Source organism: Rhincodon typus, chromosome 23 (assembly GCF_021869965.1).
Source record: "Rhincodon typus isolate 14 chromosome 23, sRhiTyp1.1, whole genome shotgun sequence".
NCBI lineage: Eukaryota > Metazoa > Chordata > Chondrichthyes > Orectolobiformes > Rhincodontidae > Rhincodon > Rhincodon typus.
The window spans coordinates 3,215,830-3,239,426 of NC_063354.1; the positions used below are offsets into that span (position 1 = coordinate 3,215,830).

Below are 23,597 nucleotides of genomic sequence, written 5' to 3' on the forward strand. Positions count from 1 at the left end.
ATTTATTTCAAAACCCCCTTCCCCTCCCCCTTTTCTGATGAAGGGTCGAGGCCCGAAACGTCAGCCTCTCTGCTCCTATGATGCTGCTTGGCCTGCTGTGTTCATCCAGCCCTGCACCTTGTTGTCTCGGATTCTCCAGCATCTGCAGTTCCTACTATCTCTGATAATAGAAAGGACGTGTTTCTAAGTTACTGGTGCCTCAGACACAAACCCTATTGTGTCAGATTTGAAAGGCTGCAATAGGTGTTACTGAGGAATCCACATGGACACTGTTTGCCTAATGCTGCCTCCTTGAAGGCCACATCCCACTGGGTGAAAGCAGAGGAGGATACAGGTCTGAAACTGGGAACATCCTAAAGCTGCCTCTGGACAACTACTGGTCTTCAACTGGCTAAGATCACAGGTACCAGCCCTGGGAAGGTCAATGCGCTTGCTGACTGTGCTGATTAGGCACTCGCTGGAAGTGAAGTGGCCAGATTCAAACTCCCAGTGATAGTTTTACAAGGAGAAAGCCCAAAGAGATGTACCTGCAGTAGATATAATGGAGTTGGAGGACAGGTTTGAGGGGGCAATTGGCTCCTATTTTCCCTGAACAGTCAGATGACCACAGCCTAACATCTCATCTGCAAGACAGCATCTTCATTTGGCAGTACTGAAGGAGTGTGCACAATCAGGAATGTCAGCATTGATTATGTGCTCAAATGCAGACTGGGACTTAAACCCACAATCTTCTGACTCAGAAGTGCTACCCAATGAACCAGCTGATAACCTTGAACGGATTTTATAGGGAAAAACGCACACAACTGGAACAAGAGAAGTAGATTCATTCAAAGGTTGCAAATTGTTTCAGTGGCCATGCAGATGTGTTGATCATCATAGATAACTGACATTTAGGAGAACTGTACAGTTGACATTGTGTTGATGGCTCAGACTCTGGAAAAGCTTTTCCTGCAGAAGGTGGCATAGATGCCCCAGGCAGAAGTGGAATGAACACCTGTACCTAAAATCAATGCAAAGGGTTGTAAACAGGAGGTATGCTCAATACGTTGGATTGAAGGAGGATCATCTTTTTAGTTATGTGCACAAAATTGACTACTTGTAACAGGCTACCTCCCCACCAAATATCAGTTCTATCTGACTGTCGTATCCATCAGAAGTCCTATCTAGACTTAAATTGACAGTGCTTGCAGTCCGAATATGATTTTTAAGTTCGAAAATTGGTTGGGTAGACCTACTTACTATTATTTGTGAAGGAACAGCCGAGTGTTAGTTTCCAATTTTTGGTCCATTGCACTAAATTTACAAAAACTTTTAACTGCACAGATTCCGATCACCATCATAAATGGTGAACAAAAGGAAAACTAAACCCTGGAAGGAATTAATCTCTACAGCAATTCTGAGAGTAGAATTGTGCCGCTTTCTTTCGAGTTCAGGTAGAATGGTGACTATTTTCCTACAGGGGCATCTTTGTCACCCGCCCCTGTTAAGACATGCAGACAATTACTGAAATGTGACCACCTTCATTACTACAAGATTAAACCCAGGAATTATTTTCCTAACAGTGCACCATGAGTGACAGTACCAAAAACAGGCAGATTACTATGGTTGAAGCCTATTTGTCCACCACCTAGCAGGCAGTGATAGGCACCAAATGGTGGCCTAATCAGCAAAAGCCACCTATGAAAGAATGTGAAGTCCCATTACATAAGAATTCTCTAATTGGGATTAGGACTCCTCTCTCCGGGAACTGACCGTTTTGTTGCCTCTCCCCGCTTCAGACCAAACCTCACCAACTGTACTTGAGCAGTCCTGGCTGCAACCAGGACATTCATGTAATTCCATTCCCTGTGCGTGTGGATATTAAGGAGTTTAAATACCTCAATTTTTAAAAAAATCAGCTTGTGGTTTGGACAACATTTGTTTACATGACAAGTAATTTTACATTTCATCGATTCTGGTCTCCCTGCTAAACTAGAGAGAGTTCAGAAAAGATTTACAAGAATGTTGCCAGGGTTGGAGAGTTTGAGCTATAGGGCGAGACTGAATAGGCTGGGGCTATTTTCCCTGGTGTGTCAGAAGATGAGGGGTGACCTTATAGAGGTTTATAAAATCATGAGGGGCATGGATAGGGTGAATAGCCAAGGTCTTTTCCCCAGGGTAGGGGAGTCCAAAACTGGAGGGCATAGGTTTAAGGTGAGAGGGGAAAGATATAAAAGGGACCTAAGGGGCAACTTTTTCATGCAGAGAGTGGTGTGTGTATGGAATGAGCTGCCAAGGGAAGTGGAGGAAGCTGGTACAATTACAACACTTACGATGCATCTGGATGGGTATATGAATAGGAAGGGTTCAAAGGGATATGGGCCAAATGCTGGCAAATGGGACTAGATTAATTTAGGATATCTGGTCAGCATGGACAAATTGGACTAAAAAGGGTCTGTTTCTAACTTTTTGGATCCTTATAGGTTGCTTTAGGCAGAAAAAGAACATAAAGGTAGTAAAATATAAATAGTAACTGTTGCCAGCAAGTTAAACCAAATGCTACACTTGCACAGAAGCTATTTTGTATTTTTGTGTATTAATGATTTACTCATTCTCTCAACAAAAAGGTGCACACGAGATCTTTGAAATACAAGATAATTTACCAATTATCAGGGCTGCTTCCTTCTGGCACACAGAGCAGATTGACAAATATTGGCATATCATGCAATGCCAATAGCACTAACAGTCACTTGATTATTTTATTTTCCATTTGTTTCCTTTTCTAATTGTCCCTTTCATCCTCTCCTCAGTGCTAACAAACCCACATCAAGCACCACCATTCCCTGGTGTTTCCAATCACCAATCAGGTGAATACAGGTTTTAAATGAATTCAGAGATGCAGACATTTTATTTACACACTTAGTTAAATAATTGGAATGCAGTAGTTTACATAGCAAGACAGCAAAATGGACAAGGCAGATCAGAACTATCATTGCTAGGTTGGCTTCTAGAAGCCAAAATGCCTGGAAAATGAATCATGGAGAATGAATCAGCCAGTTGTTATTTACTCAATTGGGTTATTAGACAGAGGGGTTGTAAACCCCGATTAAGCTTTAATTTACATCTCGCCACAGTTATTTTGTATGCCTTTTTGTGCTCGTTAGGGAGGGACCTCAAATCCAGTGTCTGCAAGAAATGAAGACACTTGAAAATTACAAGGGATTCAGTACAGAGCAAAGCTCCCTTTATATGGAACCAAACACCTGTACATCAATTAAAGGTTTCAGTTTAGACTGTTAATGTACCAAACGGACCAAATTGTCAAATTCAGCTTTTCCACAGTTCAGTTCCTCCAAGTTGGTGAAAGGTGTCTCTGCACCAGGAAGAGACAATTGTCACAAAATGGAAGCTGCTGGAAAAGCTCAGCAGGTCTGGCAGCATCTGTGAAGAAAACAAAAAATCAGTTATCGTTTCGGGGGGGAAGGTCACCGGACCCAAAACGATAACGGATATTTTTTTCTTCACAGATGCTGCCAGACCTGCTAAGCTTTTCCAGCAACTTCCACTTTTGTTCCTGATTTACAGCATCTGCAGTTCTTTTGGTTTTTAGTCAGAGACAACTGTCACTTGGAATGAAGTAGCACAGGGTTATCTTTATCCATCGACTTTGTACAACTCCTACTAGATCTGAGAAAAGAAAAAAAGAATTGGCAGCAAGAAATCTTGGGTTCTCATGAATGATACACCTACTGTTTTGATCCTGTTGAGCAAGGTGACCCTGATGTAACCTCGATTGCTCTGTCGGAGATACAGGAAGTAAAGAGGGAAGATCACCCACAAGTACACACATGGAATCCAAACCAGGATCGTCTTCTGAAAACATGCTGTCAGATCTGGATTGTCTGTGTTTATTGTAATATTATGATCCTGTAACAGAGAAGGGAGTAACAGAACAGAAAGAAGTCAGCATGGGAGAGACACAGGAACTCTACAGTCTGGCATCTTGTACATCCTGGATTTTAATTGTCTAACTGGTGGACCAGTTGGGTAGACCCCAAAATTCCCTGAAAACCTCTCTGCATCGCTTTAAAAACACACAGGATCAGAAAACATAGGAGCAGCTAGTAGACTATAGCCTGTTTCACCATTCAATACCATCTTGGCCTTTTGGGCTTCAATTCCACCATTTTCTCCCACTGCCCACATCCCTCAATTCCCTGAGATTGTTTTTCTCTCCTAGCCTTAAAATGTATTCAATGATGGAGCATCCACAAACCTCTTAAAAAAAAGGAGAGAATTCCAAAGATTTGCAATCCTCTAAGCAAAGGGATCTCTTACCTCAGTGCCGAGAGATCAGCCCCTTATCCTGAGACTTTGCTTTGTTTTTAGACTCCCTGATCAGTGGGAACAATCTCTTAGCACCTACCAACCATATACCATCAGAATCTTGTATGTTCATCAACTCTGAAATTTATTCCCTCTGGAATTTAGTTTACTCAATTTCTGATAGAACAGTCCTTACATCCCAGGGATCCAATCCGGTGAACAACCACTGCAAGAATATCCTTCCTAGCAAAACAAAGACCAACATTGCCATTCTCCAGATGTGGCATCACTAAAAAAACTGTACAACAATAGCAAGACATCTTTATTCCTCTTTCTTTGAAGAAAAAGCAAATAAGTTATTTGAATATCCTCATACTTGCCCACATTACAGCCAATCTGCCACCTTTGTACTCAATCTGGCTATATCTCTTGGCAGCTTCTCCACGTCCTCCCCTTAGGTTCTTTCCATTTGGTTTTACATCATTAAATATAATAAAGAAGCTCCTTAAAACAAACTTCTTTGACAAACCATTGGCTACCTCTAAGTATCTCATGTTGCTGGTGTCAAAATCTTTGACCTTTTTTCTTATTTGTTCACGGGGCAGGGATATCACTGGCCAGGCCACCACTTATTGCCCATTCCTAATTTGCCCAGCGGGTAGTTGAGAGTCAGCCACATTGCTGTGTGTCTGGAGTCACCTGCAGGTCAGACCAGGCAAGGGTAGCAGATTTCCTTCCCTAAAGTACATTAAGGAACCAAATGAGTTTTTCCAACAATTGACAATAGTTTTGTGCTCATTATTAGATTCTTAATCCCAGATTTTCACCATTTGCACTGGCATGATTTGCACCCAGGTCCCCAAAATATTAGCCAGATCTCCAGATTAGTAATCCAACAATAATACGACGAGGCCATCATCTCCCAAATGCTCCCGTGAAGTAGCTTGGGACATTTTCTGCTGCTAAAAACATGCTTCATAAATAAATTGGATTTACTGTAAAAGGAGAAGAAGGCACTATCTGGACTATAGGAAACTGGCTGCCTCAGGCAGCGGGAAGGCTGGTAGGACACAAGTGGTAGATATTAACTGTGGATTCACTTGATCCCCTAAAACAGGATCAGACACATACTGAAACAATGCTAATCCGAGATGGTAACAGTGGAGTAGCAGTGTTCAGGCTCCTTCTCGTCCGCTGCTTTCTTCTGTCCATTTTACTTTTTCTTCCTACCTTTCTACTTTTCACCACAGTTCTTACCTTCTGCCCTTGGAGAGCTTGGCTACGGAGAAACCAGCAAATTTGGGATCAGTGGCAAGAGATGGCACTGGAGCTTGGCGACTTGGACAATCCTGGGCCCAGCACAGGACTCAAGGTGGTGGCAGCACTGGCACCAATGGAGGCGTTGATGCCAGTGCTGGTTCAAAGGGTTACACTCTTTTTTTCAGGAAGTATGTTGACTCTGATACTTCAATTGATTCCAAGATGGCAGTGGCGTCAGTGAAGTGGGCCCAGTGGCGAGCGATGGTGTCAGAGCGTGGCAACTTCAACACTGGCGCGTCCAGTGCAGACAGTGGCGAGGGACAGGACTCTAGACAGTGGCATCGGCAACGGGCACAACTGTGACAGCACCACTGTGATGGTGGGTCCAGTGCAGGCAGCATTGGGGGACGTCTGGCTCAAGACTCATGGCAGCGGTGAAGAGGGCGATCTGGACAGTTCCTTTTGTCTGTTTTTAAATTCAGCTTTTGTTTTTTATTCTAAATATTAAATTCTAAGATAGCACCGGAGAGTGGTATTCACTTACAGAAATACATGTGAAAATTGAAAGATAAACTAGAGCCAACAACTGGCATTCCGCAGTCAAACAGCAAAACCTTCATAGCCAAAATAGAAAATATTCACACTCCGCTTTCTGTTCCAGCATCACAACAAACTCTCAAAATAGCTGTCTAATATTTACTATTAGTGAGAAACAGTTATGTCTAGATTCCTACAGAACCAAGTCCATCATGCAAACCAACAGTCCATCCATTGACTTCATCTACACTTCCCACTGCCTTGAAACCAACATAATCAAAAGACCACTCCCATCCCAGTTATATTCACATCCACCTCTCATTGGGCAAAAGACACAAAAATTGGAATATACGTGCAAAAAGATTCAAGAACAGCTTCTTCCCGCTGTTATTACACTTCTGAATGGGCCTCAAATTTTAATTTTAATGTTGATCTTGCTCTGTGCACCTTCTCTGCAGCCATAACATTGTATTCCTTGCTCTGTTCTATTATCCTAATGCACTTTGAATGGGGTAATCTGCCCATATTGCACACAAAACAAAAAAAACTTTTCCCCATACCTAGGTACATGTGGCAATAATAAATCAAATCAAACCATATGTATCTAGTAGATAATGCAATACATAACAGACTGGAGCTAGGAATAGACACCTGGAATGCTCCAGATTGATTAATAGAAAAATTGATTTCATTTTCCGCAGAATCTACCTGACCCACTGTTTCCAGCAGCTGCTGGCTGTTATTACATACAAATTCACAATACTTGATATTTCCTTGGCAATTCTGCACAATCCAGATAAGGCCCGAGTCTCACCAACAGTTATTTGCATTAATTATCCAACTAAGACCCTGCAAAGTCCTCCTCACTAACATCTGGGAGCCTGTGCCAAAATTGTGAGAGCTGTCTCACAGACTAGTTAAGCAACAGCCTGACAGTCATACGCATGGAATTATACCTTACAGATAATGTCTCAGACACCACCATCACCATCCCTGGACATGTCCTGTCCCACTGACAGGTCAGGTCTGGCAGAGGTTGCGGTACAGTGGTATATAGTTGGGAGGGAGTTGCCCTGGAAATCCTCAACATGGACTCTGGACCCTATGAAGTCTCATGGCTTCAGGTTAAACATTGGCAAGGAAACCTCCTGCTGATTATCATGCACCATCCTTCCTCAGCTGATGAATCAACACTCCTCCACAGAGGAAGCACTGAGGATGGCAAGGGTACAAAACGTACTCCGGGTGGGGGATTTCAACATCCAAGAGTGGCTCGGCAGCAGTACTACAGATCGAGCTGATCAGCTCCTAAATGACACAGCTGCTAGACTGGGTCTGCAGCAGGTGGTGAAGAAACCAACAAGAGGGAAAAACATACTTGACCTCATCCTTATTCATCTGCCAGCTGCAGATGTATCTGAGCAGGGCAGCATCAGTAAGAGTGACCACCACACAGTCCATGGAGATGAAGTCCCACATTCACATTGAAAATACTCTCCATCAAGTAATGTGGCACTATCACCATGCTAAACGGGACAGACTTCGAACAGATCTGGCAACTCAAGACCGGGCATCCATGAGGCACTGTGGGCCATCTACAGCAGCAGAATTGCACTCCAGCACAATCTGTAACCTCATGGCCCAGCATTTCCCCCGCTCAACCATTACCATCAAGCCAGAAGCAGCACTAGGCATAGCTGAAGATGAGGGGTCAACCTGGTGAAGCCACCAAACAGGACTACTTGCATGCCAAACACTGAAAGCAGCAAGTGATAGACAGCGCTAAGCGATCCCACAACCAACAGATCAGATCTAAGCTCTGCAGTGCTTCCACATCCAGTCGTGAATGGTGGTGGACAATTAAAAAAACTCATTGGAGGAATCGGCTCCACAAATATCCCCATCCTCAATGATGGAAGTGCCCAGCACAGTGTAAAAGATAAGGCTGTACAGTGTGGAGCTGCAGGAACACAGCAGGTCTGGCAGCAGATGTCCTGAAGAAGAGTCCTGACCTGAAGCGTTGGCTTTCCTGCTCTTCTGATGCTGCCTGACCTGCTGTGTTCATCCAGCTCCACACTGTATTGACTCTGACTCCAGCATCTGTAGCTCTTGCTATCTCTAAAACAGAAGGCTGAAGCTTCTGCAGTTATCTTCAGCCAGAAGTGCTGAGTGGATGATCCATCTCAGCCTCCTCCAGTGGTATCATAAATGCTGGGGACCAATCTGTCTTCAATTCAATTCAATTCACTCCATATGAAATCAAGAAGTGGTTAGAGACACTGGATGCAGCAAAGACTATGGGCCCTGACAACATTCCAGCAACAGTTCTGGAGACTTGTGCTCCAGAACTTGCCGCTCCCCTAGCCAAGCTGTTCCAGTACAGTTACAACACTGGTATCTACCGGACAATGTGGAAAATTGCCTAAGTGTGTCCTGTACATAAAAAGCAGGACAAATCCAACTCGGCCAATTACCACCCCATTAGTCTATTCTCAATCATCAGTAAAGTGATGGAAGGTGTCATCAACAGTGCTATCAAGCAGCACCTGCTCAGCAATAACCTGCTCAGCAATAACCTGCTCAGTGACACACAGTTTGGGTTTTGCCAGGACCACACTGCTCCTGACCTCATTATAGTTTTGGATCAAACACAGAATCAATGGGTATCAGTGGTAAAGTCTGACACATAGGAAGATGGTCGTGGTTGTTGGAGGTCAGTCATCTCAGCTCCAGGACATCTCTGCAGGAGTTCCCTCAGGGTAGTGTCCTAGGCCCAACCATCTTCAGCTGATTCAATGACCTTCCCTCTAGCAGAAGGCCAGAAGTGGGGATATTCACCGACGATTGCACAAGTTCGGCACCATTCGCAACTCCTCAGATACGGAAGCAGTCCATGTTCAAATGCAACATCCAGGCTTGGGTTGCTAGGTGGCAAGTAACATTCCAACCACACAAATGCCAGGCTATGACCATCATAAATAAGAGACAATCTAACCACCATCCCCTGGCATTCAATGGTGTTACCATCATCGAATGCCCCACTATCAATATCCTGGGGGTTATCACTGATCAGAAACTCAACTGGGCTCACCATTTAAACAGTGGCTACAAGATAAAAACCAAAAGAACTGTGGATACTGTAAATCAGGCACAAAAACAGAAATTGCTGGAAAATCCATGAACAGGACTGTCCAGGCAGACCCATAGTTTCAGCCTGCTCCTGCTCCACAGAATTCAACTGACTCAGTCTTCTCTCCCCTGCTCCAGTCCCTGCCCACGTACACCCGTGATTCCTCTAATACTTTATGCCAATTTCAAAATTTCCAGTTTACAGGCTCCAGCTGCCTACTCTTTACCATGGACGTGCAATCTCTTTACACATCTATCCCCCATCAGGGTGGTCTCAGGGCTCTCTGCTTCTTTCTGGAGCAAAGGCCTGAACCATCACCATCCACTACCACCCTCCTCCGCTTGGCCAAGCTCGTCCTCACCCTGAAACTTCTTAACTCCTTGTTTTCTTCAGGTCAGAGGGGTGGCCATGGGTACCCACATGGGCTCCATTTATACCGGTCTCTTGTGGAACATTCCTTGTTCCAGTCCTATTCTGGTCCCCACCTACAACTTTCTCAGATATATCGATGATATCATTGGTGCTGCTTCCCTCTCTCGGCTGGAATTGGTAAAGTTCATCAATTTTGCTTCCAATTTCCATCCCACCCTCACACCTGGTTTAACTTGGACTCCTCCCTTCACTTCCTCAATATCTGTTTCCATTTCTGGGGATAGACTGGCCGCTAATATCCAATATAAACCCACTGACTCCCACTGCTACTTGGACTATACATCCTCGTACCCGGCTTCCTGTAAAGACTCCATTCCATTCTCCCAGTTCCTTCATTTTTGTCACAAGTTCTGACGAGGCCAACTTCACAAGAGAGCCTCCAAAATATCCACCTTCCTCAACCGAGGATTCCCCAGCACCATTATCGGCAGGGCCCTCAAATCGGATCCAACCCATCTCCCACTTTCACCCTCACCCCTCTTCCACTCCGCAACAGCGATAGGGTTTCTCTTGTCCTTACCCAAGATTTCACCAGTATCCACATCCAGAAAATCATCAGACGCCTTTTCTGCCACCTCCAGCGAGATGCTAGTAGATGCATATTCCTCTCCCCTCCATTGTCCACCTTCAACAGGGACCATTTCCTCCGGGACACCCTGGTCCACCCTTCCTTCACTCCCAACACCCCCCCACAGCCCCACGGCACCTTCCCCTGCAACCGGCAAAGGCGTAACACCTGCCCATTTACCTGCTCCCTCACCATCTTCTGCATATAAATCAAAGTTTTCCTAGCTACCATCAGTTCTGAGGAAGGGTCACCAGACCTGAATCGTTAACTGATTTTTTTCTTCACAGATGCTGTCAAACCTGCTAGCTTTTCCAGCAACTTCAGTTTGTTTGCGGCAGTGGCTACAAGAGCAGGTTAGAAGCTCAGAATACTGCAAGGAACTCACCTCCTGTCCACCGTCTACAACGCACAAGTCAGGAGTGTGATGGAATACTCCCCACTTGCCTGGATGAGTGCAGCCCCAACACCACAAGAAGCTTGACACCATCCACCAGCTTCAGTCTGCTTGACTGGCACTAGATCCACAAGCATTCACTCCCTCCACCTCTAACACTCAGTAGCAGCAGTATCCACTATCTACAAGATGCACTGCAGAAATACAAATATCCTCAGACAGCACCTTCCAAACCCACGACTACTTCCATCTACAAGAACAAGAGCAGTAGATATATGGGAACAACACTGCCTTTAAGTTCCCCTCCAAGCCAGTCACCATCTTGGCTTGGAAATATACTGCCATTCCTCCACTGTCACTGGGTCAAAATCCTGGAATTCCCTTTCCAATGGTATTGTGGGTCCAGTTCCACTCCACCATCTCTCTGAAGTGAGCAACCAAGTCCAAAACAGCAGGAAAGACAACTGTGGCACATCAGCACAAATCACCTCAACTGACTGGCTGGTTTCTGTGGTATCTTATTCAGATCAGACCCGAGCCTGATTCTAGCTTCAAGGTCCCACACCCACGGCCATTGGATAATGATCACGCTGTACTAAAAACAGCAGAGAGTTCTGAGCCCTGGCTGACATTTATCCTTGAGCCAACGTCACCACAAGGAAAAAGAAGGTGGTGCAGTGGATCTGTTACTGAGCTGACAAGAAATTAGAAAGCACAAGTTCAACACCTACCTAGACAGCTCGAAATATGAAATTCAGCTCAAAGTCCAAATTTTGAACTAAAAGCATTGGTTTTTTTTCTGATTATCAACCATGCAGCTGGTGGATTGCTGTTAAAAACCCAACCCATTTGGCAACACCCTCTAGTAATCTTTCATTGTTACCCTGCCCAGGCCTGTGTGTGACTTCAGTCCCCAACAAGCTTGACTTTGATCTGCCCTCAAAGTGGCCCAGTACACACCTCGCAATTAAATCAAACTGCTATCAACTATCACCACATTGTCTGTCAGGGTAACTAGGGACAATAAATTCTGATCTTATCAAATAATAGAAAAAGAATAAACTTATGGGGTTACAGAATGAGATGGTAAAAGAGGACTGACTGTTTTTCTAAAAAGATCCATAATGATCTAGATGGGTAGAATGGCCTGACATCTGTGCTGTAATGGCATTTTGTATAAACTTTTTGAATCCCAAGATTGAATTTTAAGAACAGCAGTACTTCACAGGTACAAAAACAAAGTTGCTGGAAAAGCTCAGCAGGTCTGACAGCATCTGTGGAGGAGAAAACAGAGTTAACGTTTCGGGTCCGGTGACTCTTCCTCAGAACTGATGGTGGCTGGGAAAACGTCAGTTTATATGCAGAAAAAATAGGGAGGTGGGTGGGGTAGGGAGTAAATGATAGGATAGAGCCCAAAGAGAGAGAAAGGCAGTTAGACAGACGAAGGAGTTGCTAACGATCAGGCTGGGAGGGTGAGTAGTTGTTAATGGGGACTGTTAGTGACTAACAACAGGGGGTGTGCAGTGGCAGGCTATGTGGTAACAAGGCCTGGTGTGTGGGGTGGGGGGCTGGGACATGGGAGAGTTTAGGCCCCAAAATTATTGAACTCAATATGGAGTCCAGAGGGCTGTAGGGTCCCCAAGCAGAAAATGAGGTGTTGTTCCTCCAGCTTGCGTTGGGCTTCACTGGAACACTGTAGCAAGCCGGAGACAGATGTTGGCCAGGGAGCAGGGTGGTGCATTGAAGTGGCAGGCAACAGGTAGTTCAGGGTCTTTTTTGCGAACAGAACGTAGATGTTCTGCGAAGCGGTCGCCAAATCTACACTTCGTTTCCCCAATGTACTTCATAGGTAGTCTACTGTTTGAGACGTGACCAGGTTACATGGATAAAGACTGGCCCTTTACCCAATGAGCATGCACACAGCAATGACTCTTTCAATGCATTTTAAAACAGACACTGAAATCAGTTTAACAGCACTTTCACTGCCAGATGTCCTGGATAAACACCACAAGGTAGGCAAGTATCCAATGGTTCTCTGAAGGCAAGGGCCTAGTAATGGCTTCCAAATGAACTCCTGAAACACAAGCACAGTATCACAAGCACACTCAGCAACCTCGCCATCTCATTTCTGATAATATACCAGTGAACGAATTACATAAAAACAATGCCCCTATTCACCTGGGATAGGCAAATACTAATCTCGTAACTATTAACTGAGCTCAATATTGAATACAATCCAAACAGTGAAAACAAGGGAAGTCAAAAGAACATTTGTGAGCAGTTAGTGTTCACACGCACAGCTACTTTGAATATTTGTAAACAAAGAGGTTCACATGGAAGCTGATCTACGACACGAGGAAATATTCAGAACAGCGGTACAAGAGATTGCAATGGCACATAACCTTCAGAACAGGCTCATGTTAATGAAGATCGAAATACTAGAGGCTCCACCATTGTTTTGAAGCTCTTTGCAATGCCCACTCCACTTGCCTATACAAACCCTCACGCTTCTGATTACCCACAGCCCAGCCTGAAAGGTGACAGGCGATTCACCTTCACGAATGAGCAGCTTGCCGGGCCATTTCAGATGGCAGTTAAGAGTCACACTGGCCAGGTTGGAGTTCGGTGGCAAACTTCTTTCATTGAACAGCATTAGCAAACCAGAATATGTCTTATTCCAAAAGACAATAAAAATCTGGTCCTTTCAGCATACCATTACTGAAACAACAGTGTGGAGCTTCAGGGACACAGCAGGCCAGGAGGCATCAGAGGAGCAGAAAAGTTGACGTTCTTTCTTTCTGAAGGATCCCGACCCGAAACATCAACTTTCCTGCTCCTCTGATGCTGACTAGCCTGCTGTGTTCCTCCAGCTCCACACTGTGTTATCTCTGACTCCAGCATCTGCCATTCTTGCTACTCACTACTGAAACAAGTTTCTTTTTTAAATTCCAGGTCTATTTAATTTTTAAAATTTAAATTCCCCAGTTATCACGGTGCGGTCTGAAGTCATTGATCTAAGTCTGGGAATACCAGCCCAGTAACAGAACTACTGTGATAGTGGCCTGTTTCTGAGCTGCAAATTATGAGGAAAGGCTGAGGGTTTTGAGGCTGTTTTCGTTAGAGAGAAGAAGGTTAAGAGGTGACTTGATAGAGACATACAAGATCATCAGAGGATTAGATAGGGTGGACAGTGGGAGCCTTTTTCCTCGGATGGTGATGGCTAGCACGAGGGGACATAGCTTTAAGTTGAGGGGTGATAGATATAGGACAGATGTCACAGGTAGGTTCTTTACTCAGAGAGTTGTAAGGGCATGGAATGCCCTGCCTGCAAAAATAGTAGACTCGCCCACTTTAAGGGCATTTAAATGGTCATTGGATAAACATATGGATGATAATGGAATAGTTTAGGTTAGATGGGCTTCAGATTGGTTTCACAGGTCGGCGCAACATCGAGGGCCGAAGGGCCTGTACTGCGCTGTAATGTTCTATGTTCTATGTTCTAATTAAACTGGAAACAAAGATTTTATGGTGGGACAGTTGACGAGCAGTGGAGGACTTTCAAAGCAATCTTTCAAAGTGCTCAGTAAAAGTATATTCCAATGAAAAGGAAGGACTGTAAGAAAAGGGGTAATCTGCCATGGGTGTCTAAAGAAATAAGGGAGGCTATCAAATTGAAAGAGAAGGCATACAAACTGGCCAAAAACAACATGAAACTAGAAGATTGGGAAAACTTTAAAGGTCAACAGAAAGCCACAAAAAGAGCTATAAGGAAAAGTAAGATAGAACATGAGAAAAAACTAGCACAGAATATAAAGACAGATAGGAAAAATTTCTATAAGTATATAAAATGATAAAGAGTGGCTAAAGTAAACATTGGCCCTTTAGAGGATGAGAAGGGGAATTTAGTTATGGGATATGATGAAATGGCCGAGGCATTGAACAGGTATTTTGTATCGGTTTTCAGTGGAGGACACTAATAACATGCCAGTAATTGACAAAGAGACGAAGGTAGGTGAGGACCTGGAAACAATCATTATTACGGAAGAGATAGTGTTGGGCAAGCTAATGGAGCTAAGGATTGATAAGTCCCCTGGCCCTGATGGAATGCATCCCAGGGTACTAAAAGAGATGGCGGGAGAAATAGCAGGTGCACTGGCAGTAATTTTCCAAAATTCGCTGGACTCTGGGACAGTCCCAGCAGATTGGAAACCAGCAAATGTGACGCCACTGTTTAAAAAGGGAAGTAGACAAAAGATGGGGAATTATAGACCGGTTAGCTTAACCTCTGTAGTGGGGAAGATGCTGGAGTCTATTATCAAGGAAGAAATAGCAAGGCATCTTGATAGAAATTGTCTTGTTGGGCAGACGCAGCATGGGTTCATGAAGGGCAGGTCATGCTTGACAAGTCTTTTGGAATTCTATGAAGACATTACCAGCGAGGTGGACAATGGGGACCCAGTGGATGTGGTGTACCTAGATTTCCAGAAGGCCTTTGACAAGGTGCCGCACAAGAGGCTACTGCATAAGATAAGGATGCATGGCGTTAAGGGTAAAGTATTAGCATGGATAGAGGATTGGTTGACTAACAGGAAGCAAAGAGTGGGGATAAATGAGTGCTATTCTAGCTGGCAGTCAGTGACGAGTGGTGTGCCTCAGAGATCGGTGTTGGGACCGCAATTATTTACAATTTATATAGATGATTTGGAGTTGAGGACCACGTGTAGGGTGTCAAAGTTTGCAGATGACACTAAGATGAGTGGCAGAGCAAAGTGTGCAGAGGACTGTGAAACTTTGCAGAGGAACATAGATACATTGAGTGAGTGGGCAAAGGTCTGGCAGATGGAATACAATGTAAATAAATGTGAAGTCATACATTTTGGTAGGAGTAATAGTAAAAAGGATTATTACTTGAATGGTAAAAAGTTGCAGCATGCTGCTATGCAGAGGGACCTGGGTGTCCTTGTGCATGAATCACAGAAGGTAGGTCTGCAGGTACAACAAGTAATTAGGAAGGCAAATGGAATTTTGTCCTTCATTGCTAAAGGGATTGAAATAAAAAGCAGAGAGGTTATGTTGCAGCTGTACAAGGTGCTGGTGAGGCGACACCTGGAGTACTGTGTGCAGTTTTGGTCTCCTTACTTGAGAAAGGATGTACTGGCACTGGAGGGGGTGCAAAGGAGGTTCACTAGGTTGATTCCGGAGTTGAGGGGGTTGGCTTATGAGGAGAGACTGAGCAGATTGGGATTATATTCACTGGAATTCAGAAGATTGAGGGGAGATCTTATAGAAACATAAAATTCTGAAGGGAATAGATAAGATAGAAGTAGAGAGGATGTTTCCACTGGCTGGTGAAGCTAGGACAAGAGGGCATAGCCTCAAGATTAGAGGGAGCAGATTTAGGACTGAACTGAGAAGGAATTTCTTCACCCAGAGGGTTGTTAATCTATGGAATTCCTTGCCCAGTGAAGTAGTTGACACTACTTCAGTAAATGTTTTTAAAAAAAAGTAGGTTTTTTTTGAACAATAAAGGAATTAAAGGATACGGTGAGAACGCGGGTAAGTGGATCTGAGTCCACGAAAGGGTCAGCCATGATCTTATTGAATGGTGGAGCAGGCTCGAAGGGCCAGACGGCCGACTCCTGCTCCTAGTTCTGATGTTCTAAATTCAATGTAATAAACTCTTTTGCTCCTCTGATGCTGCTTGGCCTGCTGTGTTCATCCAGCTCTACACCTTGTTATCTCTTTTGATCTATACAAGGTCAACTAGTTTTCTCAGTAAGGAATAAAAACTAAACAAGAAAGGGCAAGACTGTAAGCAAACCTCAAACTCCTGGCAGAGAAGGAATTTTTTTAAACAACTGAAAATATTCAGCCAGGGGAATCACAAAAGGATGAACCCTTTTTGCATTGGATGATGTGGAGTTTCTTAATCTCTTTTAGCCACAATATTTATATGACCAATCCAGTCAGTTTCTGGTCAATGGTATCATTCAGGATGTTGATAGTGGGGATTTAAGCACAAAGATGGTTAGATTCTCATTTGTCAGAGATGGTCATTCCCTGGCACTTGTCATGAAAGTTACCTGACATTTGTCAACCCAAATCTAGATGTCATCCAAATCTTAACTGCATCCAGACACCCACTACTTTAGTATCTGAGGAGTGGCGAATTGTTTGTAAAAGCAGCCGTGGAGAAAATATTTGCTCAATCTTGGACACATCCCAAGGGAAGGGAAGGCATGGAACAATGCTTATTTCTTGGCATCCCCTAGACATTCAATAATGAAGCGGTTCCCAGCTCCACACTGTGGCACAGAAGGTACAAGGTTGCCCGGTATCCTTGAATTAAGGGCACGAGAGAAGATCAATGCCCTTAAGGTACTGCAAGATATGAACATACAGGTGAACCAGGTATTTACAGTTTTAAACAGGTACTTTTAACAATTAAAACTTGATTCTTTTAACCATTTAAATGTTAACCAGTGTGTTTAGTTAAAATACTGACATTTCTTTCAGCTCTAGTTTAAAATTGTACTTCAAGAGGAGGAGTAATTAGGTAAATCTACAGGAACATCTCACAAGAACTACTACGAATGCCTTTCCAAAATAAAAGTTCAATTTTCTGTGGCAATTTTTCTAATCTGTTGTTTCAATTACTGGTGGCAATATATTAATGACAAGGCCAACATTTTTCTATTACCAGTTGGAACCATTTATTATTTTACATGCCAAAGTGAATGTGGATGGTTTAACAAACTTCCACTGGACAAATACAAAATTAATCAGATTTAAAAGGAGACTAGAGGGAGGTGATGGCAAAATGGTATTGTCAATGGACTAGTAATTTAGAGAACCACAATGCTTTGGAAACCAAAGTTCAAATTCTACCACAGTAGATGGTGGAATCTGAATTCACTAGAAGCCTGGAGTTAAAAATTAAGTCTAATGATGACAGCAAAACTGTTGTCAATTGTAATAAAACCCCATCTGGTTCATTACCATCCTTTAGGGAAGGGGCTGGTGGCCTTGTCTCATCTAGCCTATACGCAACTCCAGACCAACAGCAACGTTCACTCTTAACTGCTCTCTAAAATGGCCTAGTGAGCCATTCATTTGTGTCAAACCTCAAAGACAAAACAAATTAGGAATAAACAGAGATAGTAGGAACTGCCAATGCTGGAGTCTGAGATAACAAGGTGTAGAGCTGGATGAACACAGCAGGCCAGGCAGGATCAGAGCAGCAGGAAAGCTGACATTTCGGGTTTGGACCCTTCTTCAGAAACAAAAACTAACAGCAGGGGTGTGTAATGGCAGGCTACGTAGTAACACACCCCCTGTTGTTAGTCACTAACAGTTCCCATTAACAACTACTCACCCTCCCAGCCTGATCGTTAGCAACTCCTTTGTCTGTCCAACTGTCTTTCTCTCTCTTTGGGCTCTATCCTATCGTTTACTCCCTACCCCACACCCCTATTTTCTGTGTATAAACTGACGTTTTCCCAGCCACCATCCGTTCTGAGGAAGGGTCACCAGACCCAAAACGTTAACTCTGTTTTCTCCTTCACAGATGCTGCCAGACCAGCTGAGCTTTTCCAGCAACTTTGTTTTTACCCCTGATTTACAGCATCCGCAGTTCTTTCAGTTTTTATTTTGTACTCGGGGTCATACTTGTCGATCCAGTGCAGCCTCCTCCAGATATCCCAGAAAAGATATCAATCTTCAGCCAATTCTATTCACTCCATATGATAAAGAAACGGTTGAAACACTGCAAACTGCAAAGGTTAAATGGCCTGATAATATTTTGGCAATAGTATTGAAGACTTATGCTCCTGAACTTGCAGCACCCCAGCCAAGCTCATCCAGTACAGCAACAGCACCAGCATCTACCCAGTAACTTGGGCAAATAATAAACAATAACATCCTAAGACATAAAAAGCAGGAAAAATCGTAACCAGCCAATTACTGTCCCCATAAGTAATGGAAGTGCTCATGAACATTGCTATCAAATGGGACAGTGATTCAGTTTGGGTACTGTCAGTGGCACTTACCACTTGACTTCATTAGTGTTGGTTCAAACATGGACTCCAGAGGTGAGGAGAGAGTGATAGCACTTGACATCAAGGCTGCATTTGACTGAGCGTGGCATCAAGGAGCCATGGCAAAACTGGAATCAATAGATATCGGAGGCAAACGCTCCACTGGTTGGAGTCACACACGGCACATAGGAAGATGGTTGTGGTTGTTGGAAGTCAGTCATCTCAGCTCCAGGGCATCTCTGCAGGAATTCCTCAGGGTAGTGTCCTAGGCCCAACCATCTTCAGCTGCTTCAACAATGACCTCCACCCGTCACATCGCACCCCCCACCCCTGCCCCCCATCAAGATCAGAAGTGGGGATGTTGACTGATGTTTGCACAATATTCAGCGCCATTTGCAACTCCACAGATACTGAAGCAGTCCATTTCTAAGCACAGCAAGATCTAGACAATATCCAGGGTTTGGCCGACAAGTGGCAAGTAACCCTCACACTACACAAATGCCAGGCAATGATCATTGCCAATGAGAGATTCTAACCATCACCCTTAATCACTGGCATTCACATCACTGAATTGCCCCACTTCCAACAGCTTGGGGTTACCATTGACCAACCATATAAATACAGTGGTTATTGTAGGTCAGAACTTAGGAGTCCTGCAGTGAGTAACTCACTTTCTGATCCCTAAAAGACTGTTCCCCATCGACAAGAAACAAGTGATTTATTTTGATTCTAGGGTCTCGAGTACAGGAACACAAGAATACAGGAGCATAGTGAAGTGTACAAGTCGCCATTCTCCAGCACCATCTTAGAACACAAGGCAGGATTAAAATCAGAAGCAGAAACAAAAAGAAACAGCCAAAAGGAAAAGGAAATGTCCAGATCACTCCCCCACCTCCATCAGGAGTCCTCACCACCAGAGAAACAACCACAAAGTCCGAACCTCAGTCTGCGAACACTCAGGTGCCCTACGTCCATATCTGGAATGCCACCGACGCCTCTGGAACTGTGTTGCTGTTCTTTGGCTCCATCTTGCCTCCATCATTGCGATGATTTTGCAATGGGCCGATCTCGGCAACGTAAAAGTCACTAAAGCTGCCAAGTCCCAAACTCTACAGTGGGACCACCACTTGCCTGGATGAATGCAGCACCACAATCAAGTGGTCTGATTTTGTCCTGGCTGGTGTCAATCTCGAACTCTCTCTCCCCACCCACCTATTACTGCTGATTGCCAGTTAACAGCCAGGCTTTGTTTAAATTTTAACCAGATGGATCTCGGGTGATCGGTAATCTATTTTGTTACCCTGAAACAACTGCAGTACTTGTACACATTTTAGAACATAGACCCTGTCTGCAAACAGGGCCCTGTGTATTAATATGCAAAGCTTCCAGAACATGCAAACACAGCACACTGCAAGCCCAAATGAATCACTGAATGCAGAAAATATGATCTTGTCATTAGCAAATTGCTGTTATATGAGCTAGCTATGTGCAAACTGATAGCTGTATTTCCTATATTACAACATTATGTGGAAAAAGAAACACTTAATTGGTTATAAACGTTAAGGGGTGTCCAGAGATCATGAAAAGGCACTTTATAAATGCAAGTCTTTCTTTGTATCCTTGGGAGTGTTTCATGGGACACTGGGTATAGAAACAGTGCTGCAGTAAGCTCAAAAAGCCTGCTTAAAACCCTGGTACATGCAGAATTAAACATGCAGATAGTAAAACTTTCAGTATAGAGTCAGCAGAAAAAGTGATGCGACAAACTATTATCCACTTGTGGTTTGAAACAAGATCAAAGTATGCTCACTGATATTGCAGTAAGCATCATCGCGCAGTTTACTGGTTAACTTGCTGTCTTTGTAAACCTCTGATAGGGATACAAGTCTGCAAACTGCAATCTGCACCAAAAACCATTAGGACAATTCACAAAATATCACCCATATTTGGAGTATGCTGTTGCAGCCATTTATCTACAGTCCTCTATGTCATCCTCCTCCTACACTCTACTTTGCAGGTCTCACATTAAGAGAATTCACATGACTGAGTTAACCATTGATCATTCAGATAGTCACTGACGAATATCACTGTGCAGTCCTGTCATTGTGACTGATCTCTTAACAGTATGGCCCAGTCACACTCAATCCCAGGTGTGATCCAGCTCAACTTGCTGAGGGGAGCTAGTGTGGAGAAAGCAGAAGTTCTGCAGTCTCTCAATTTTCCATGGAAACCAAAATATTGCCAGAGGACTGAAGGATTATAAATGCATTACATCTGTTCAACAAAACTAAAAAAAGAGGGATAAGCCCAACACCACAGGCCAATGTAATATCAGTGGTTGAAAAGCAAGTTGAAATTACTGCCAAAAAGAAAATTAACTCACATGGAGCAGCATGGGCAATAATAAAGACCAAATCAACATAACTGTTTAAAATCAAATCCTGACTGAAGCATCTGATCCAGTTCCTTGATTAAGCAAAAAGGCTGAAGAAGGTAATCCAATAATTCTGTAAAATAGTAACCAACCAATGGTCAAGTGCCATCTGTAGTCCGGTGGAAAATGGACAAATGAAATTGAGAAGTCAAATGACGATGAGTACAAAAATGTCTGAGGAATAGGATTGGACTTGATTTATTTATTGTCATCTGTATCTTGTTACAAAATATGGTTAAAAGTGTTGTGTACTGTTGCCACTCTCCAGCGCCACTTTTAAAACACAGAACATAAAGGCAGAAGAGTGAAGAAAAAGTGTTCAACATTTCAGTCCATCTTGATAAGTGCTCCATCATGGGCCATGGGCCTGGTGGCCAGGCACAAGTCCCCTTTGCTGTGCTGCAGCCAGAACCAAAGCTGCCACTCTTTAGCACCATCATGCTTCCACCGATGCCCTCATCACCAAGCCCTTGATGGACCTCGTTAATACAGACACACTGATGGCACCGGGTATTACAACAACCAAAACTCAATTCCACTGCCACCATAAGTCCACTTCAGGCCTAAACCTGCTCCACTGTCCCCGCGAATCTGTATCGGTCACAGACGCTGTTGGAAACAAAACTCACCTCTGCTGCAGCTGCCATGAGTCATCACTAGGACCACCCCAAAGATGTGGAAGCTGCCAGGAACCCAAAAGCATTTCCAAAGCCATTGTCACGAGTCCATGCTGCTGGGCCCACTTGTCACTGATACTGTCGCTGCGACTGAGCTCCAACTATCTCTTTCTGCCCATCTGCTGCATTTGACCGAATACCCACACCTGATCCATCATCCCTCACTGCTCACGAAGTGAGGCAGAGGAGCCGAACACAGGTTTCTCAGACGACAGGGAAGTGTATAGTGGGTCCCACAGCTGGCAATGGTAGAACCATTGCTTTTCTTGGTATATTTACAAGAAAGATTGGACATCAAGGGGTTTGAAATTTGCAGGTGATACAAAACATGACAACGTAGCAAGTAGGATGTAGGATAGCAGCAAACATCAGAAGAATGTAGTCAGGCTGGTGAAACAGGCAGCAAGATGGCAGATACAATTTTAATTTACAGATGTCAAGTGATGTACTTTGGGAGGAGAAAAGAATAGAGACGCAGCATAATCTCAGTGGGGGATTTCCCCGGAGGGAGATACAGAAACAGCAGGATCTGAGGGAGACATATTCCTAAATCCTCGAAAGTGGTCATGGTGTAAATTGATACGTTATTAAAAAAATGGTGCTTTATATATTGTACACTCAACAGGGATATTGAAGACAAAAAAGAGAAGAGAGTCAAGCTGAAACTAAATCTCTTGTTAGGCATCAGGTCCAGGACTTTTTCTCAAACTGAAACAGTAACTGAAAATGAGAAACTTTGGCTCAGTGTTTGGTTGGGCAAGATCCACGGCTTGTCGCAGCATTTCAAGCAATCGTCTGCTTCTCATCTCATTAAATAATGCAGCCTGGCTCTTGGTCACTTTTCTTCGGGAAATCAGAGAGGCAGAAGTACTTATCACTGAGACTTCCCAGCATTCATGTTGCAGGGTGGGTAGTTTAGTAAGTTGCAGACAATACAAAGATAGTGGAGTTGTGGACAATGTAGAAGGTTGTCAAAGGATACAGTGGGATATAGATCAGTTGCAGATATGGGCAGAGAAATGGCAGGTGGAGTTTAATCTCCATTAAGTGCGAAGTGCTGTACTTTGGGAGATCAAATGTTAAGGAAACATATACTGGCAGGAACTTGAACAGCACTGACGTATTTAGGGATCTTGGGGTTCAAGTACATAGCTCCCTATAGTGGCCACTCATGTAGATAGGGTGGTAAAGACAATATATGGCATGCTTGCCTTTTTTGCTTGAGGAATGGAGTACAAGAGTCAGGATGTTATGTTGCAGCTTTGTATGACTTTGGTTACGCCACACTTAGTATTGCGTTCAATTCTGGTCACCACATTACAGGAAGGATGTGGAGGCTTTCGAGAGGGTGCAGAAGAGGTTTACCAGGATGCTGCCTGGATTAGAGGGTGTGAGCTATAAGGAGAGGCTAGAAAAACTCAGGTTGTTTTCTCTGAAGCAGCAGAGGCTGAAGGGAGACTTGATAGAAGAAGTCTATAAAATTGAGAAACACAGATAGGGTTGATAGTCAGAATCTTTCCCCCTCTCCAGAGTTGAAATGTCCATTACCAGGGGGCATACGTTTCAGGTGAGAGGGAGAAAGTTCAAAGGAGATGTGAGGGGCAAGTTTTCTTTTAAAAAGAGAGGTAGGAGTCTGGAACACTCTGCGAGGGTAGTAGAGGGAGATACAATATAAGCGTTCAAGGGACTTTTAGACATTTGCATGAATATGCAAGGAATGGAGTGATATGGACCAAAGGGCAGGCAGAAGGGATTAGTTTCATTTGGTGTCATGTTCGGCACAACATTGTGGGCCAAAGGGCCCGTTTCCGTGTTGTACTGTTC

At 43.9% G+C, this 23,597-nt stretch overlaps 1 protein-coding gene across 6 annotated transcripts in view; it reads right to left on the reverse strand.

Moving 5' to 3' along the window:
- Nucleotides 1-23,597, reverse strand: part of abcc3 (ATP-binding cassette, sub-family C (CFTR/MRP), member 3) — a 116,400-nt gene that overhangs the window by 76,682 nt on the left and 16,121 nt on the right. For all 6 annotated transcript variants that reach the window (XM_048610739.1, XM_048610740.1, XM_048610744.1 and 3 more), the window contains exon 2: nt 3,730-3,906. In XM_048610739.1, the coding sequence (XP_048466696.1) occupies nt 3,730-3,906 (177 nt within the window). The remainder of the gene's footprint in view (nt 1-3,729; nt 3,907-23,597) is intronic.